At 51.9% G+C, this 18,977-nt stretch overlaps 7 protein-coding genes across 7 annotated transcripts; 3 read left to right on the top strand and 4 right to left on the bottom strand.

Moving 5' to 3' along the window:
* Positions 1-27: 27 nt before the first annotated feature.
* Positions 28-345, bottom strand: JN550_011587 (uncharacterized protein; the record flags this gene model as incomplete). Its single annotated transcript, XM_049309968.1, has 1 exon — positions 28-345. One exon carries the CDS (start codon positions 343-345, stop codon positions 28-30), a length of 318 nt encoding a protein of 105 aa, XP_049166449.1.
* A 1,539-nt stretch (positions 346-1,884) lies between these two features.
* On the bottom strand, positions 1,885-4,315 carry JN550_011586 (uncharacterized protein; the record flags this gene model as incomplete). The annotated part of the gene is made up of 3 exons (XM_049309967.1): positions 1,885-2,562; positions 2,621-3,871; positions 3,932-4,315. 3 exons carry the CDS (start codon positions 4,313-4,315, stop codon positions 1,885-1,887), a joined length of 2,313 nt encoding a protein of 770 aa, XP_049166448.1.
* An 817-nt stretch (positions 4,316-5,132) lies between these two features.
* On the top strand, positions 5,133-9,453 carry JN550_011585 (uncharacterized protein; the record flags this gene model as incomplete). The annotated part of the gene is made up of 2 exons (XM_049309966.1): positions 5,133-5,248; positions 5,310-9,453. The coding sequence occupies 2 exons, from the start codon at positions 5,133-5,135 to the stop codon at positions 9,451-9,453; spliced, it is 4,260 nt and encodes a 1,419-aa protein (XP_049166447.1).
* A 720-nt stretch (positions 9,454-10,173) lies between these two features.
* Positions 10,174-10,734, bottom strand: JN550_011584 (uncharacterized protein; the record flags this gene model as incomplete). The annotated part of the gene is made up of 3 exons (XM_049309965.1): positions 10,174-10,462; positions 10,539-10,669; positions 10,717-10,734. The coding sequence occupies 3 exons, from the start codon at positions 10,732-10,734 to the stop codon at positions 10,174-10,176; spliced, it is 438 nt and encodes a 145-aa protein (XP_049166446.1).
* Positions 10,735-11,781: 1,047 nt separating this feature from the next.
* Positions 11,782-12,641, top strand: JN550_011583 (uncharacterized protein; the record flags this gene model as incomplete). Its single annotated transcript, XM_049309964.1, has 2 exons — positions 11,782-12,265; positions 12,340-12,641. 2 exons carry the CDS (start codon positions 11,782-11,784, stop codon positions 12,639-12,641), a joined length of 786 nt encoding a protein of 261 aa, XP_049166445.1.
* An 822-nt stretch (positions 12,642-13,463) lies between these two features.
* Positions 13,464-15,321, top strand: JN550_011582 (uncharacterized protein; the record flags this gene model as incomplete). The annotated part of the gene is made up of 3 exons (XM_049309963.1): positions 13,464-13,717; positions 13,774-15,131; positions 15,203-15,321. The coding sequence occupies 3 exons, from the start codon at positions 13,464-13,466 to the stop codon at positions 15,319-15,321; spliced, it is 1,731 nt and encodes a 576-aa protein (XP_049166444.1).
* Positions 15,322-15,621: 300 nt separating this feature from the next.
* JN550_011581 (uncharacterized protein) lies at positions 15,622-17,712 on the bottom strand (the record flags this gene model as incomplete). The annotated part of the gene is made up of 5 exons (XM_049309962.1): positions 15,622-15,703; positions 15,819-16,631; positions 16,688-17,094; positions 17,219-17,402; positions 17,471-17,712. 5 exons carry the CDS (start codon positions 17,710-17,712, stop codon positions 15,622-15,624), a joined length of 1,728 nt encoding a protein of 575 aa, XP_049166443.1.
* Between the last annotated feature and the right edge of the window lie 1,265 nt (positions 17,713-18,977).

The raw sequence follows: 18,977 nt of genomic DNA, 5'->3' as shown, positions 1-18,977 counted from the left end.
CAGAGCCACCGGCGAAAATACGACGGTCTAGCGGGAATCAATCCAGGGTGGCTGTCCTTCTTGAGCACGGCCATCTGACCAATGCATCTCAGAAGTCCAAGTCTGAGCCAACACAGCACAGCCCTTGCTCTTCCATCGACTGCTGACAATCAAGTCATCGTTGATGTTGATGGGCGCGGGCGGCGACGGAGCCGCATCGACAGGCTGCGATGCTGGGTGGGGACCAGGCTTGATGGGCAGCGCCCTTGAAGACGGCCACCCTCCAAATCCTGGTCCAGTGGCTCCCAAGGTTTTGTCTGGCTCGTGTCTCATCTCACCTGTCTCACCCGCTGTGGGATCCCGCATGGGGCTGATCGGCCAACGAGCGAACAAGCGAGCAACGTCGAATCAGATGTCCCTGACCGCCCCTCGAACCGCCCTGGCAAGCCTTGGCGGAGACTCCCTTCGACACTGACCACTGCGAATCATCAACGATTCATCACCACTGGGAATGAAACCAACATGGTCCATTCCGGAAAGTATGACAGCGTCCTCTACGTCTAATCGACGTAAGATAGCCTTTTGACCACCTATGCAGATAAGTCATGGAGATGTAAGAATGCACGTGAAATCGCATCCAGATCAGCCCGCACACGTGCCATCTGGCATAAGAGTCTTGGCTACACGCCCACCCCTGGTCCTGGTTTGCGGGTCAGCCCCCAAATCATAACTGACACATCAAGACATCCAAGGACGTCAAGGTAGCGCGCATGGGATATACTAACAACGACCAACTAATATCTGTCCCAACGAGATCACTTCGAGATGGCTACAATAGTCTACCGAGCCAGTCTCTATATCGTAAAATCTACTGCACGCATCATGCTTAAGAAATGCATCTGTCAAATATGAACCAACAATCCAATAACCACCTACATGACGGGACGGATGATGCTATATATCGAGAATATGCAAACGCTGTAATCTGAGCCAGGTTCTCAGTCTTTGTTTCCAATTCAAAACTGCTCATTCAACTACCAATACTACCAATTAATTCATACCTGCGTGCGACGCAGACAGCGTCGTCCACAAGACAAATACTGTATAATGTTCAGCGGAGTCATTAATAGTCGCCATCATGAGCACAGTGTTCAAACATGAAGATCACGGAAAACTGCAACAGGTTTCTACTAATCAGTGCCGTAGTTTCCAGAGACATCGACACTTCTCACTAGGCCCCAAGACTTGGAACAAGAAATATGGAAAATACGGCCTTAACAACACCATAATTTGACCTTATCCGGAAAAAGAACACAAACTATGCTCCCGACCACCTATTCCGAATCATCCCAATCCGGGTAGCCTATGGTTCAAGTGATACTACGAGACGTGAAACAGCACCAGCTAACCAAACGAAACGATGATGCGATCTCTTCAGAAAATGCACGCAGGCCTACATGCTTTCAGCCGGTTTCTCCCCTGCCAACATTTTTGGATGCAAAATTACCTAGGTACCTACAAAGTATTGTGTCTCCATATCTAAGCATATGTGGGACTGAGAAGATTGAGACACCATAGAGAGTCCGGGCAACCAGTAGGGTATAAACTTCACGCGGGTCGATGAAATACCATGATATATCTGAAAGACTGTCAGAACAACTCAGATAATTGCATGCCTGAAACTTGTGTAGGTTGTATCCAGTATACATGTATGCCCCAAGTAAAGATCCCTATGTACAGTACCCAAGCCGAAAAAAACGTTAGTCGCGGAAGCAAGCCTTCCACTCGTCATTAAATCCCATAATGCTCATCTCATGACACATCCACTCACCTCAGGCCCGAGGGTCTCGGCTCCCTAGCGGCTCCCACGATCAGGCTGGCCACGACGGTCAGCGTCAAGGCGCCCTACATGACGGCGCACTTGCCGACGTCGAAGCCGTAGCCGGCCTGGCACTGCTCGAGGTAGCCGGCCTCCTCGGCGGAGCCGCTGAGGCTGTTGTGGGGGCGGACGAGGCCGGTGACGCGGAGCGACTGCTTGCCGTCGCCGTGCCACCAGCGCAGCCGCTGCACCCAGGCGCGCTCGTCGTCGTCAGTGCTGATCTCCCACTTGCCGCCGCTGACCTGCACCGTGCACTGTTCCTTGGGGAAGTGGTAGTCCGGCAGGAAGATGGTCGTGGGCTGGTCGTCGCCGGGCACCGAGGCCCCCGTGATGTCCAGGTGGAAGGTGCACGACTTCAGGTCGAAGCCGTACGAGGCCGTGGTGCCGTTGACGGCGGTCGGTGCAGGGCGAACAAAGGCCTCTGCTGCACGGTAGCCTGGGGTGTTGGTGAGTTCGGGGTTCAGGCTGGCGGGCTGCGATGAGATGGAGGGGTTGGTGAGGGTCCGCTTGAGGTTGCCGGGGTTGACGGAGGTCTCATCGTCCACTTCAGAGCGGGTATTGCTCGTAGGCGTCTTCAAAAGGCTTGTCTGTGATCGATTTGCTTCAAGACCCCGTGGGACTGGGGATACGGGAAGGGTTTGATCGTCCACGGAATATATGGACAGGTCTTCCCCGTTCCATTGATCTCCTCGCACATGGTCATTCTGCGAAGGAATCAGTCAGTTATCAGTGCTTTCGCTGAGGTGACAGACCTGAACTCACCTGTGTGGCATAAACCCATAAAGCATAACCGTCCATCGGGGCACCTTCCACCGCAAAGTGATTGGCATCCATAGCCGCAGATTGGCTCGAGTAGTCGCCAGTCTTGTATGCGTTCTTCTCGTCCATATCATAGGGAATTCCAAACTCGCTCATTAATACAGGGTGGTTACCCATGTAGTCGAAGCCTTCCTTCCTCATAGCGGCCATCTGGTCTCTGAAACAATTCCGGATCGCCGTCTCTCCCACTTTAATTGCAAATGCGGGGTGCAGGTACCGTCCGCGAAGAATACCCAACACGTCGACATTCCACGTCCTGTTCCATTTCTTTGTCATGAGCGTAATTCCATCGTAGTAATGGGGTGTATAGACCATCTTTGGATCATCGTCGGCGGTGCCCTTGATATCAGGAGGGATCTCTAGGACTGGAGGCTGGCACAGCAGGATGGCGTCCGGATGATGCGAACGGACAGTATCGCGGTATCTCCTGTAGTGCTCCATAAAGTATGTGTTAATGAACTTGTGGTGATCGAGTGCCTCGCCAGTCTTTGGGTGCTTTCCGAAGTAGTCCTTCTTCAGGAGGAGATCTTGCGACGGATCCCAGACACCATGCTGCGCCCACAGGCATTCGCCAAGTTTCCAGTCGGGGTCTCGTTTCCAGCCATATCTTGAGTCGTCATAGTCGGCGGGCAACCAGGCCATCTCGCCGTGGGGGTCGATCAAGGACCTCCCGACTTTGTAGGGTCCAAGCCCGCCCATATCCCAAGTGTCGACTTCGCACGCCCTGCCAGATCCAGTAAGAATGGCTTGCCATAATGTCGGGGCTGTACCCTTCTTCAGAGCCTGGTCTTTGGGGATCACGCTGATGTCGGCATTGCCAACGATACCCCTGTTGGGTTCGTTGATGCTCTCCCAGCCGAAGACAATGTCATCCAGAATATCGCCTGCCTCCTTGAGTCGTTTTGCTAGGTGGGAAATAGCACCGAGGTAATGGCTGGTGAGGTACTCCTGAATGTTGACCCCGTTTATTATGGCCTTGGGTGCAAAATCCTTCCCGGCAAAGAACAGGGTAAAGACAGTGGCAGTGGCGAGGCGGTAGTAATTCGTGGACCAGATCATCTTTGGAAAGTTTTCGGGCTCCGGGTAGGTATTGTGTACGATGGCGGCCTCGGTGGCAGCGAAGCTCTGGGGGTTGAGCCCGCATGCGTATAGCGTCCACATGGGTGCCCCTGAACCGCCAGAGTATCTGGACCACTGCGCGCGCACACAAGATCAGCGACGGAAATCCGCGGGGAGGAGGTAGTTGACACTTACCACATCTTGATGAGGGTCCATGAAGACGTAGAAGCCATATTCCTTGGCTTGACGCAGCACGTCGATCGTGTGCTGTATCCAGACCTCATCGTACTTGCCGGGACCGGCGGCCTCGATGGCCTCCCAGGTGAAGATGTAGCGGATAGTGTTGTAGCCGTAGCGCTTCAGCCTGGAGAAATGTATGTGGGCATCCTCTTTGCGAAATGGTCTGGCGTGGAACTTGACATTGTCGCCGTCGAAGAAGTCGTCGGCAATGTGAGACGGGACGTCGGGGGTGCTGGGGAGCTTGGCGTCGCCGGCGACGTTTATGCCGCGGAGCAGGACCTGGCGTCCGTGGTTGTCTCTGAATTGGCCATCTTCAATGGTCAGGCGCAGGGTAGCCATGGCCGGCAGAGGTGGACGGGGTGTTTGCGGTCGACCTCGTGCTGAGGCTCGTGTCTAATCTAGATGGCTTCCAGACTGTGTCCAGGGGTGCCAGGGGCGAAGCGGCTGCAATGACGTCGGGCGCCTGTAGCCCTTCGGCCGGAGTTACGTAGTGCCAACTAGAATTAGTACAGATGAAGTAGTAGAGCAGAGGTAGGAGTACGGGCAAAGCAACTCGATCACAGAGGGGTCGGGGCTGCTGTAGGGCAATGATTCATAGGGAGAGGGCGGTTCGGGTGCATTTATGTAGTTTCTATAATTCTTATACATCTGGAGAAGACCTCACCATCTGCGTGGTCCCAGGCCCGGCGACTCAACAAGCCGATGCGATGCGCCACGGATGACGCTGAAGCCAATGAAGCGGGACCCCCTGTAGGCCACCTAGAGGCGCCCGGAGTTTAGCCAGCGTCGCCCGCCCTCTGGTAGGGCGGGCGACGCGCTAGACCACGGCGAGGGGCTGGAGGGGGTCCACGGCGACCCGCAACGCCGTGCCATTGGCGCACAAAGACGGCCCCAAACGAACGGCAGGGCAGCTCTTTTCTGCATGGCATGGTGGCACCTCAGAAGCTGCCACTGCCCGCTGCCCACTGCCCACTGCCACCACACTCATGAGCTCATGAGATGCATGGTCCAAACGGCTCAACCGCACACCACCGCTCCCGCTCCCGCTCCCCTCTCACTTGCTGGATGGAGCAGCTTCGGCACCTGCAGCCTGGTTGACTTTCCCTTCGTCTCTGCGCTGCCCTTCCTCCGGTAGCGCCTCACGCCATCACCAATCATGTCCAGCACCGCCAAGCTCAAGGCCGTCCGTGAGCTGCTCAAGCGGAAGCAGTGGGACGACGTGCTGCAGCAGTGTCAAGACATTGTCAACGACGACCCCAAGAACTTCCAGGCGTACGTCTCCCTCCGTCTCCTGCTACCTAACCCCTGGGCATGTTCACTGACGTGTTTGCAGCCATATCCTCATCGGCTTCGCCTCCGCTGAGAAGAGCCGGCTAGAGGATGCCGAGAAGGCCTACGAGGCTGCGAGTCGTCTCAAGGCCTCGGATCCCCAGCCGTGGCAGGGCCTCATCAAGCTGTACGAGAAGCAAGGCCCTGCCAAGCTCACCAAGTACCGCCAAGCCGCCCTGAAGCTTGCCGCTATTTTCAACACCCAAGATGACATGTACAAGTGCCAAGACGTCGTCGACAAGTTCGTCGACTTCGCCAACGCCCAGGGGAACCGCGCCCAGTATGTTGAGGCACTGGCCGTCCTCCTCCCAGACAGCCCCATCTACCCTGCTCTCGAGGGCCGGGTACCTCACCCTGCCAAGACCTACGAGAAGATTGCCCAGATTGTCGAGACCGACGAGAAGAAGCGCATCAACACGCTCATCGGCGAGCGGCGAACCAGGATTGGCGCCACACTCAGCACAGTGACCGTCGAGGTCAACCGCGAGGTGCTCACGCAGAGCCAACTGGGCCATATCTATGAGCAGCTCATCAACTGGTCCACCGACGATGACATCAGACGCCGGTACGAGGAGAAGCTCCTGCAGTTCCGATATGATCGCCTGCTGGTCTTTGTTCCCGGACCCGAGAAAGAATCTGAGCTTGCTACCGTTCAAAAGCTGGCCCACGACATGGTCATCATTGACCACCCTTTCCGACTCGCCTGGGACATTTCCGTAAACTGGCAGGACTGCAGAGAGCTCAAAGACTGGGATGCCACCGTTCTCAACGGCTATTGTTCTCACTTTCCGGAAAGCGACCTCTACAAGGTGCTTACCGGTTTCATGACCAGCAAGATCTCTCCATTCCCCAAGAGCACGCCACCTGCCCAGGATACCACGGACCAGTCTGGCGATGCCGATGACACTAGTGAAGATGATGAGGAGGGCGGTGCCCCAACCTCAGTTATACCATTCACCGATGAGGACAGGCTGGCCATGATGGAAGAAGGCGTCGAGTCAACAGACTCTCTCCTCGCCTACCGCCTGATTGGCGAGTACTACCAGCATCTTGAGGAGCACGAACGCAATGTAGAGCTCATGCGGAAAGCGATGAAGCTCATGGTCGATCTGACTAACAAGATTGGAAAAGTGTTTCTGCACACAAACCAGGCTTTCATGTTGTATTTGGGTATGGGTTTGGTTTTCTATCAGTCGCCCCGAAACCACGGCGAAGCCAAGTTCCTGTTTGAGAAGGTCCTGGAAGTGGATCCCTCATCAACGCCTGCTCAAATTGGTGTCGGTCTCATCTACGAGGAGGAAGAAGAATATGATGCAGCCATTGACTTCCTTGAGCGAGCACTGAAGCGCGATGCTAGCAATCTCCGTGTCGCAGCCGAGGTTGCTTGGCTCTATGCTTTGAAAGGCGACTTCACAAGGTGCAAGTCCGACCTTGAATCTCTCCTTCACACCATGTCCGAAAAGGGCGCTGCCTCAAAGGAGCTCCTTGCGCAAACTCAGCACCGCTTGGGTGTCTGCATCTGGAACCTGGATACGTCCAAAGCGGCCAGGAAGAGCCGCACTGGCGCATATGGGTACTTCCTGGATGCTTTAAAGAGCGACTTCAGCTATGCCCCAGCATATACAAGTTTGGGAGTGTACTACGCAGAATATGCCAGGGATAAGAAACGCGCTCGCAAATGCTTCTTGAAAGCCGTTGAACTATCACCTTCGGAGATCGAGTCTGCTGAACGCCTGGCAAGGTCCTTTGCCGATGACAGCGATTGGGATCGTGTCGAGCTCGTGGCACAGAGAGTCGTGGATTCCGGAAAGGTGCGACCTCCCCCCGGCTCTAAAAGAAAAGGCATCAGTTGGCCGTTTTCTGCCCTCGGTGTCGCGGAGCTGAATAAGCAAGATTATGGCAGGGCTATTGTCTCCTTTCAGTCGGCTCTGCGCATGTCACCGCACGACTACCACTCATGGGTAGGCCTTGGTGAGAGCTATGCAAATGCTGGCCGGTTCATCGCCGCTACGAAGGCCATCAACAATGCGCAAAAACTGGAGGACTCCGCCGATACTAGTCTTGGCGATACCTGGTTTACAAAATACATGCTTGCTAATGTCAAGCGTGAAATTGCCGAGTATGATGACGCCATTGATTTGTACTGGGAAGTTACCAAGACACGGCCCGACGAACAAGGTGTTGCCATCGCCCTCATGCAGACGATGGTTGAGAGCGCTTTGGATGGTTTGGATAAAGGCTTTTTTGGGAAGCCCGTTCAACTAGTCAACGAGACCCTCACTTATGCGTTGACGGTATCGCGTGAGGTGTCGTCGACGTTCAACTTTTGGAAAGTAATCGGCGATGCTTGTTCGGTGTACTCCTCAGTCCAAAGCCGAGTCGAAGAATTCCCGACTGAAGTCATCCGCAATCTTATTGACCTTGGAGAGGACCACGACGCTGCCTACGCCATCTTTCATGATGTTGACGGAGTTGAAAAGGGTGTGATCTTCGCCGAGGGCATTTTCGCGGAGGACGAGCGACTTGGCGTGGATCTTACACGAAGCCTTCACGCAACAATCTTGGCCCATAAGCGAGCTGTCTTTCTCTCGACAAACGATGTGCACGCTCAGGCTGTCGCGCATTACAATCTCGGTTGGGCTGAGTACCGTGCTCATTCCTGCTTGCCCGCCGAATTGAAGTCTAAGCCCAGTCGCTACCATAAAGCAGCCGTCAGATGTTTCAAGCGCGCCATTGAGTTAGAAGCAGGCAATCCGGACTTCTGGAACTCATTGGGTGTTGTGACGAGTGAAGTCAATCCCTCTGTTGCGCAACATGCATTCGTACGAAGTTTGTATCTGAACGAGAGAAGTCCCCACACATGGACGAATCTTGGTGCCTTGGCTCTTCTCCAAAACGATATCAAGGTCGCAAATGAAGCCTTCACGAGAGCTCAATCCAACGACCCGGACTACGCCCATGCTTGGCTGGGACAAGGATTCGTCGCCTTGCTGTATGGTGACGCGAAGGAAGCGCGCGGCTTATTCACGCATGCCATGGACATTGCCGAGTCGTCATCTCTGATCACGCGGCGGCAATTCTCAGTCTCGCTTTTTGATCATATCGTAACCAACCCGCCAAATTTGAGTGTCATCTCCTTGGTGCAACCCCTGTTTGCCCTCGGACAGTTGCAAGGGTTGGATCCACAGAGTATATCTTATGGCCATCTCTCCACTCTCTTCGAGGAGCGTACAAACGACAGTCCCAGGGCTATCGCTACACTGGAGCAGGCTTGTGAACAGTTGGAGGCGAATTACGAAGCTACCGAGTCGCCACTGTCTGCTGGTCGGTTTGCTTTAGCCAAGACGGACCTCGCCCGTTCTTATCTTGCTGCCGGCGAGTATGAAAAGGCCATCGAGTGTGGAGAAGTGGCCTTGGAGCTCAGCAGTGTGGACTCGGAGAGCGACCTGACTGCTGAGCAACGAAGGCAGGCCAGACTCTCGGCGCATCTTACTGTTGGTCTTGCACAGTACTTCAGTGAGAACGTGAACGAGTCGCTCTCGTACTTCGAGTCTGCCCTTGAAGAGTCAAGCAACAACCCGGATGCTGTTTGCCTGTTGGCACAAGTCTTGTGGGCTGTTGGCACGGATGAGGCACGTGACCGGGCTCGATCAATGCTGTTCGAGGTGATTAGCGAGGATTCGACCCATGTTCAGTCGGTTCTGCTACTAGGTGTCGTTGCCCTTCTAGATGCAGATGAGGAGTCCCTCGAAGCCGTCGTGGCAGAGCTCCAAACCCTACGGACAAGCGACAAAGTCACAGATGCCGAGCACTCCCAAATTGGCGATGTATTGCGAGCAGTGGCTGCCCTGTCATCAAACAGCACCGATGATGACGTTACTTCGCAGATACAGAGTGATGTAATGCTATATCCGCACCTTCCACACGGGTGGTCTAGACTTGCTGCAGCAAGCGGTGAAGAGTACCCGGCCAAATTGGCTCTCGAGGTGGCTATGAAGGCCATTCCTCCCAGAGGCGAGTTGGGCGCCACCGATCTGGCGAATGCCTATGCCGGCACGGCACGAGCGGCGGATGCACAGACGGCCATTTTTATTGCCCCCTGGTCTAGCCATGGATGGGATTCACTCAACGACGCGGTCGCAGGTTGACCGCTCACCCACGCCGTCCAGGTATGCTTCCCAACGTTCCCTTTGCCACTTTTCCCCCCACTCGCACCATGCTGTTATGATGATATTTGTCACCCAAATATGTTTCAAGACGGGACTGAGATCTTCGTTGATGGATAAAATTCACTCTGATGCAGCCATTACCATCTTTCTCCTCTGCAATTCAATCCTCTGTGCAGGCTCCACAGCTGACTTGTACCCAGGATTGATATTTTACGATCGCACACGAGGCATGGTAACGACATAGAGGAGGTGCATAGGACAACGGATTGCATGGCAAGGCGTATCGGACGTGGCCGCGCAGAGGTCTGGAAAGTTTAAAAGGGGATATATGCTAGGTTCACTGTATTGTAATACGAGTTTCATGCATGGAGTAGGCACGTCCAGGGTAGATCCTGGAGGCCAATCAACGAACGCAATTTCCCTTCTGCTATCGCTCTTCTGACTGTGATTTGGCAGCATAGTTCGGGGTGTGCAAAGTGGGCTATGAGGTTAGTGACTGCTATTTGAGCGCATGGTGCATCGCATGTATAATGAAGACAAATTTGGCGAAGTCTTGAAAATCATGCCATTCCCAATTACTGACTACAAAACGGGGGTGAGGCTTATTCAAAGAGACGCCATAAAGTGTGTCAATCCGAGCAGTCTGAGTACACAATATAAGATATTTACCTGCCACACGCCCTGAAGCTCCCCTTCCCATTATGGGTGGACTTGTCTTCGAGAACGTGCGTCATAACACCACAGAGTGTCTTGCCGTCCTGGAGATACACAACACGCGCAGGAGTGGGTGAGCCCTTCGCCGCTTCGCTTGTCGTCCCTGTTATATTTCTTGCCATCCAGCAAGATGGGATACTCAAGGAGTTTCGGGTCCTTCTCGTTGCACTGCGCGTCCGCACCGAGGAATTTTATCCGCCCGCTGCCCCCGCCGCCGCCACCATCCTGGGTGGGACGACCATCGGTTGCGGCCCCTGTGAATTCGTGTGGGAAACTGAGAAGCGTTCGTGTTAGTCCGAGTGACTTGAAATACAATTCCTTCGACTTTTAAACAGGCTGGGATTACTGACCCGGATACTCCCCTTGTAGTTCCACCTGCAGCCATGGCAGCCTTGGCTGCCGATTCGGAGAATTTAAACTCGTGTCCCAGCAGCTTCTTGCCCTGAGGGATCAGACTGGTCTGGCAATGAAAGTCTGCGGACTGTTCACAGAACTTAGTAAAACAGTTTGCTACGGGTCGAAGCAGACCTGAGCACTATAAGGCATAGCTTGTAAGCAAGGCTAAAGACAAGATGTTCATTGGCTACATGTTGATGTTTGGTCTGGTGGATTGGCGCGGAAGTTCCTAGTGAAATAGAAGTACATACAGTACGTATGAGTTCGCTTGCTGCTAGTCCAATCTTCAAATCATACAATCACGGTTCTTCAAGACGGCAGGCTGGTTTTTGCATGCGTTCCATGGCCAGACTCTGTTCCTTCCTTCTCGGACTCACCGCTTCCCGCAGAGTCGACAATCCAGATATGATATGTGCTGGAATGAGAGGAATATCCTTCGTTGTTGCTTTTAATCCTATGAACTCCTGTGACCTCCATGACAGACTGTGTAACGTGCCAGACTGTGGTCATCTCAAAAGCGAGAACCTGGCATGACGAGGTGAACATGTTACATATTGTCCCATATACACTCTACATGGTCGTAATGATCATATCATCTACTGTATCAACCGACTTCCCTATGATGTAATATGTCGGGTCTCCGATCCTACTAAAGAGATAGTATGACCTGATATATGAAATGGTGATTGAAGCTTTCTTTTATGTTGAAAAGCACCTCGTCTCACTGCATGTCTGCTGTCAAGATTTGGTAGCGTCTCGGGAAAACGCTGTTCCCCTGCAATGGTTTCAATATATGGAAAATTCATCTAGCCCAAACGTGCAGTCGCGGGTGCGCTGCAATGTATCTAGCCAACAACAAAATATTTATCCCAATTGCTGGCATGCATGCATGAAGGAATCGTGGCTGTCATATCAGCTGTTGCCACAGAGGACCTGCCACTTTTAAAACACTGCATTGCCCCAACTAATAACATCCACTAGCGGCATGATGTCGAAGTGAGGCGCAGTTGACTGAACCAAGAACGGTCTATTTCATACTGTACCAGAGAGCCACAAGAATGACCACTGCTGTGAAAATAACTATCGTGTAGACATACAAAGGCGTCCGCTTATCGTCTCAGGCACCGTATCCCGCATATCGTTACTTCTGAGAGCAAGCTACCAGTTTCTACTATTCTGTGACACTCCACACTAAGCATGGCAGTCCATCTAATTCACCTCAATCTTTGGAACGAGGGCGATTCCCCGGATGAAGCACGCATAGACCGTGAGATTGAAATGCTTGTCAATGACCAGAGAAGCGCTGAAGAAGTTGCAAAAATCATTGACGACATTGTCACTGCTGATCGCGAAAAGGCCCTTAGCGCATATACCGAATCTCTCACCAATATAGGAAGTGGGGAGAAGCCAGAAGAACACAATAGTCCGGTTCCAACGCCACAGCCTATGGGCTGGCAACACTTTGTCTGGCACTCGCTGGGAAGGGCCGCCATGGTGATTCCGTCTGATCATGCAGGACATCCCAGACCCGTGAGCCTGCTAAAAGCACTGCAGCGCATACCAATCCATTCTGTACCGTTCCTCTCGTCAGGCGCGGGACTAATAGAAAAAGAAGTATGGGTGCTTAGCCCGGAGAATGGATTTGACTACTTCGTACAGTGGATGTGGGAACTCGATCAAGGTTGGTAAAACCACCCCCCTCGGGCCATGTCGCAAGGCTATGATGGCTAACTTGTTTTACTTTCTACAATCTAGGAACCTTCGGCCGCTGGAGCTTAGCAGACGAAAACCCCGAGACTGCAAAGGCTACGGCCGCTCAGTACCAGAACTTCTCGGCTTTCCTAGCGCATCTGCTGAGCGCCGGTGTGGTTGAAGCTACCCATTTAAGCGCCATTATAAAGCCTGCCTTTTTCGGAACTGAAGCCTTGTACAGAGAACCACCTCAGAGCGAGCCATATGTACCGGCGGGGGCTCAGTGGATGCTCTATGCAAGCCATGCCCTCTATGACATGTGCGACAAGAGGGCGTTCGGTGGGCGGATATTAACCCACAAATGATGGGATCGCTGGAAGGCGCGATTCGGTGTGGTAGCCGGTGATGGAAGCGGGTTTGGTACACAAGCCCGTGAGTTGGGGGCCCAGGTGTTGGATAAGATGGCGGTGGCAGAAAAGGGGATTCATGAATATCCATCGGTAGTGGAGAAACTTCGCTTGGGAGTCTTGGAGCCAGAGTCAGATGAAAACGAAGAATAAATACTCGCATAAGTTATAAGTCCAAAGCCAAGTTGCACTGAACACTTCCACTACGAGATTGATAATTTAGACTTTTGACAATTTAAGTAACGCTGAGCTAACTAGATTGCAGTGGACTGTAATCAGTATAATCGGTGAGTACATAACTCCTCATGTAAAAAAAGATGCTTGAGATCTTCGTAGGGGGGAAGGATATAAAGTACGACAACAAATCTCAATCTCCCTTATATTTTACACCCCTCCCCTAACGGACTCGGCGTAGTGCATTGGGGAAAACTCTCCTGACTCTCGCGAGCCATAGTCCCAGCAACGTCGCATGCGGGGAATACCCGGTGGCACACGATTTGTGCGCATGCGAATGCAATGGGTAAATGGGGTTTAGAGGTCTGGACGTGCTGAAATGACGTCGGGAAACCAAGAGAAGCCTCGGAGTCATTGGCGGGGTTGATTCAACACGGTTTGTGGAGAAATACTCTCTATGCGGGCAGTGCCAAGACGCGGAGTAATGGCGACTTCCTTCTCCGGGCAAGCGTTCACGGGAAAAGGGAGTATATAAGACTCACTAGTTTCATGTTATGAGTTGCAAACATCTGTTTTAATAGATGATTGGTAGATGTAGTGCACAACATGACCCAATTATTCCACCTTTTACTATACTTCGCGGCACTGGCCATAGTACCTGGCTGCTGCGACCGGGTGAATAAGACGTTTACCAATCCAGTCCTCCCAGGATGGAACTCAGATCCTAGCTGTGTTTTCGTGAAGGAGCTTGACAACACCTTCTTTTGCACTACGTCTACCTTCCTCGTATTCCCTGGTGTTCCCCTATATGCAAGCAAGGACCTACAAAACTGGAAGTTGGTGAGCCATGCGCTGAACAGGTATGATATAGACATGATCTTACCTACCTGCCCAGAACCCGCTAAGATCTATCTAGGCAAGCGCAGCTACCTGAGCTGTCTAGCCGCTCGGGGTCTCAAATGGAGGGAATATGGGCCTCGACCATCCGGTATCACGAAGGGAAATTGCACATAATCACGGCATACATAAGCTATAGTGCTAGCTGGGCCCCAAAGATACTGCTCTTCAGCACTACGGATCCCTACAACGACACAGCTTGGAGCGACCCTGTACGAGTTGAGAACCCATCCAATGATATAGACCCCGATCTTTTCTTTGATGATGATGGCAAGGTCTACATGGCTGTTGCAGGCGGCATATGGATTAGTGAGATTGACATTGCCACAGGAGCGGCTAGTGAGCCGTTTCAGGTTTGGAACGGGACCGGTGAACGAAACCCTGAAGGCCCGCATCTGATGAAAAAAGACGGGTATTATTACCTGTGGATAGGCGAGGGCGGAACCGAAACCAACCACACCGTGACCATAGCTCGGTCGACCGATATACACGGGCCATATGAGGGATATCCAGGAAATCCCCTTCTGACTGCCAAGAATACGGATGAGTATTTCCAGACAGTTGGTCACGCTGACTTCTTCCAAGACGACGATGGAAACTGGTGGGGCGCTGCCCTGTCCACGAGATCAGGACCAGAGTGGGAGATTTATCCAATGGGAAGAGAGACTGTACTGTTCCCCATGACGTGGGTGTTGGGAAATTGGCCCACTGCGGAGACCGTCCGAGGCAACATGACTGGGCCTTTGCCACCACTGAACAAAGATGTTCCAACAGAAGGCCCATTTTGGGACGATGCTGATGTTGTCGACTTTGCTCCGGGTTCGTCGATCCCCAAGAACTTTGTCTTTTGGCGGCCACCTAAAAGCAATCTGTTTGCCATATCACCACCCGATCGTCCGAATACACTGCAAATTAACCCATCCCGAACAAACCTGAGCACAGACGCTAGCTTCGACCCGGCTATAGATGGCCTCGGTTTCGTTGCCCGAAAGCAAACGAGCAGCTTGTTTAAGTTCAGCGTTGACCTCGACTTCAGCCCTACAGTGGAGAATGAGGAGGCAGGAATATCAGTTTTCCTTACGGAGGTGCAGCATATTGACCTCGGGATCATACTTCTGAGTAACGCAAGTGGGTCCCTGGAGTTAAGCCTAAGATTCCGTGTTGAGGCATCCGGGAAGCCGAACACAACAGTACCCGAAGAATCGATAATATTGATACCTGATGATTGGAGTGTTGGAGCAATACGACTTTCTGTATACACATGTGACGATGGAACTTACGTCCTTTCCGCATCATCGACCTCTGACGAAGATGATTCGAAAGTATTGGGATCCGCTAGTGCAGCAATCGTGTCAGGAGGCAGTGGACCATTCACAGGTGAGTCCTTAAGTTTACACTTTGAAGCTTCCTTGATCGGGTACTGTGTCTCTCTAACACGTGATCCTCAGGAACGATTATTGGAGCATACGCGACAAGAAATGGCGGGAATGGTAGTACCCCCGCATATTTTAGTCGATGGAGATACGATCCAGTGGCACAAGAAATCGCGGCAGGAGAGTTTGTGTAGTTCTTCAGTGTTATGGTATATGGTTGCTTTATTGCATCATGCACAGAGTGATGTCTGTGGATCTACTAAAGCAAAAGGGGAAAGAAAAATGATTGAACGCGGGGAGATGAGGTGGGACCAAAGCGAGACCAAACAAGGGCAAAGATTTTGTCATATATTCTCCCTTTGCTGATGTCAAACTTCGTATCTATTCGTGAAGAGGGTATCCACCCATGTTCCTCCTGTTCGGGGTGAGAAGTGAAATCTGAGGTTAAATCAGGAAAGCAAAACTCCAATGTTAAAATAACAAAAATCTCTACTCTAATAGGCGTGGTCAACACGAGTATGAACCATGGGTTCCTTCTTTTGACCGTAGCCGGAGCTATAAGAGCTTGGTGACGCGCTAAATTGAACGTTAGGTGAATGCGCCACAGCAGTATACTTCCTGCGCCTGTTAAAGAATCTTGTACCCTCATTAACCCATATGAGCGAGTCCACGGTGGGGAATTTCAACTTACAAGCAACAACCAATTATGGCAAGGAGAAGAGCACCTCCCACGCCAGCGGAAACGCCGATGATAATGCGCTTATCAACACCATTTATGAAACCTAACGGTCCACTGGGATCAGCAGATGGGCTAGGGACAAAGGAAGTGGGCGCCCCGGTGCTCGAAATGAGACCATTGGCGGCAGTTCCGAAGGCGATCGTGGAGGGCACGGAGGATAGGACGGAGTCCGGAAACGTGGGGTCTATACCAGATGGTACAGTTGTAATCAGTGACTTGATGGAAGAAGTAATTGCGGTTATCTGCAGAGAAGCAGGGCAAATGACCAGGCCTGTCGATAAGCACTGGACGCCGGTAAATGTCACCGGCGTAGTGAGCGTCTTCACAGTTAGGGAGTTTCCATCAGCTCTGACGGCTAAGGAGGCTGTGGTAGTTGCAGTCACAGTTTTGGTGCTTGCGCAAGCCGCGGCAATTGTCGTATAAAACACCGGGATTGTAGTATTTGGAGTTGGTCCCCATGTGTGATCCCCAATTGCGACCGTGGCGCCGGCAGCGGCGCCAACAGCAAGTTGATAGGTTTCCTCCACGCGTAATGCGCAGCCGCTGTCATCCCCGGCCGGTGCTGCAGTGATGTTCGTCGTGAACTCAGCGATCGTAGCAAATACTCCAACCATAACGCCAGCGCTGACGTCGAAGATGGCATTTGGGAGGGATGATGGTGGGTCTAGATTGAAGCCAGCTGTCACGCCAAGTTGCAAAACAGCTTTGAGAACACCACTAGCACCTTTGATGGTCACGGGGAGAAATTCGAATGTCCCTCCATTGCTTGTCATTGTTAGTTACACGTCTACATGCTGTGGGACCATGAAGTGCCAACCTACAAGGTGGTGTCGGAAACATTCTTGCCAAAGAGCGCAATTTCCAAAGCAACGCCGTCGTCAAGCTTGATATGGAACCCACTGCTTATGTCGATCTCGGCTTCTGCACTCAGGACCAAGTCGATCGTAAAAAACACGCCCGCTTGCAAAGAATCGCCGACTGAAACACCGATCGGGCTGTTTGAGGTATAAAGGTTTAGACTGTATGTCATAGCACCATTCAAGACTGTATCAAGTTGGACGTATAACTCCAGGTCATCGAATTGGAAGGACAATGTGGACTCAGGGATTGGCGGCATGTCTATCTCGAAGTCGACGCCAATCGGCGGGAGCGCGAAGTCTTCGGGATCGAAACCATCACTGAGCTTTGTTGCTACGTTGCTAAAATACTGAACAACTGTGGTAGTGACCTAGCGTCAATGTCAGTATGCACTGTCGTCTTTTGAATTCGAGATGATGCAGAACTACTGGTGATTACTTGAATATGCTGCCCAAGTTATGACACTTTTGTTTCAACAGAAAGAACTTGCTTACATTCTCAAACTCATCAACAATCTGGTCTGTTACATTGTGGAACGCAGTGGTTACGTTGAAATCGCCGTCTACGGTCAGTTGCGCAGTGGCCTTGGCCTTGACGTAGCAAGTTGAACAAGTGATCGCGATTCCAGCCTTCGTCGTAATATTGCCTTTGCCAGTATCTTTTGTTGCTGCATGCTCACTGATAATTATTAGGATCAGACATGGATTGGTCAAGTACTGGAAGGCCAGAAAGAGAATTTGACATACAAGCTGAACAAGGTAGCGTCAACCCAGCTCTTCGCTATTGACGTACTATTCTTGAAGACATCCTTTCGTTTCATTACCTTTGCTTGGTATAAAGCCCTTCCTAGAGCTTGGTACGTATCCGACACTGACATACCAGGAGCACTGCGGGCGCTTATAATAACATCTGGTGTGACTGAACTGGAAGCAATGGCTGTGAGGCCTGCCGCGAATGCCAAAGTTCGACCAAGGCGCAATGTCAACATGATGAACACTCCCGTTGAGCAATTGTGGTCAAGGTAAGTGGAACCAATGTGAGATGCAGGTTTGTGGTGAATGCCAATTGAGCCCAGGAGAACGCCATACCGGACATTATATCTCAACGCTGAATTCGGTTTGTCAGGACCAACATTACCCGACACCAGCCCCAGCCTCGTCAAACACATTATAAGTAAGGTCAAGTGCTGTTATATGTTCCGAAATGCTGTGATCCTGACGCCCTGCATATGCAGTCTCATCCTTTGGGTGCCACAATCTCGGTACAGTGCAAGGAGGTGAATCCTACAGCCTCGTGGCATCCAAGAAATGTTTGACTACGTAGACTCGTTGTCAAACTTGAGAACTTCGACGTAAACTTTTAATTCTGCTGGGTAGCTATTTGCTTGCCTAATTACTTTGACATCTGCTCAGGGTTACATGGTGTACTTCAATGCCTGATATCTCTATTGCGAAACAATCACCGATTTCAATTATGCGGTTGGTAGCAGGTGCACGATTGCGCAGTTTCGAGACTGCATGCGGTGTTTCACAAGCACGGATTGACCGCCTGGGCCAGCCGGGCGTTTTGTGGCCCCCAAGCTATCCATGGGGCGATGAACGCCATCAAGGCTCTGTGCTGATTTTGATGGGTAGTCTCAGAACAAAAGGGTAATAGTGTACAGCGCAGTGCAACTCAGCCTCGCTGCTATGCAACAATACGCTGCTGACAGCTAAATTTATCTCTCTAGTGCACGGTTCCGAAATGGAGCCGCGACAGACTTGGCGGCCACATGTACCGTGAAGGTCACAGCGCAAACCCGAATTTGGGAAAATACAATGCCATAAATCATCCGCAATGTAGTAATTTACCTTTATGTATACCTCCTAAAGAAATAATACACAGCCGAAATGAATGGGAGCATCAGGGGAGTCCCAACCCTAGGGGATGATTCAGTATACCGCAGCTACGCTCGGCCAGTAGTAAGATCATCAGGGTTGCCCAAACGTTTCCAAACCACCGTCCAAGACACACGGGGAGGCGGTGGCGCAGGTCAGCGTGGACGAGGTCACGGCCAAGATTCCACGCCATCTGTCACTCGGAAGCCCTAACATAAACAATCCGGTTCTCGTAGAGAATCTACCGAAACGTGGCCCCCGTTTACTCACCCCTGACGTTCGTAGCGTACCGATGGACTGGCTCTAGATAGCTTCTAAGCCTTGTGTAATCTTTGATTATCCCTCTGAGGATACGAAGACGATTTTGGCTAATCGA

The sequence above is a fragment of the Neoarthrinium moseri genome (genome assembly GCF_022829205.1).
Source record: "Neoarthrinium moseri strain CBS 164.80 chromosome Unknown scaffold70_Wmoseri_CBS_16480, whole genome shotgun sequence".
Classification (NCBI taxonomy): domain Eukaryota; kingdom Fungi; phylum Ascomycota; class Sordariomycetes; order Amphisphaeriales; family Apiosporaceae; genus Neoarthrinium; species Neoarthrinium moseri.
This window is presented reverse-complemented; position numbering and strand designations above follow the sequence as displayed.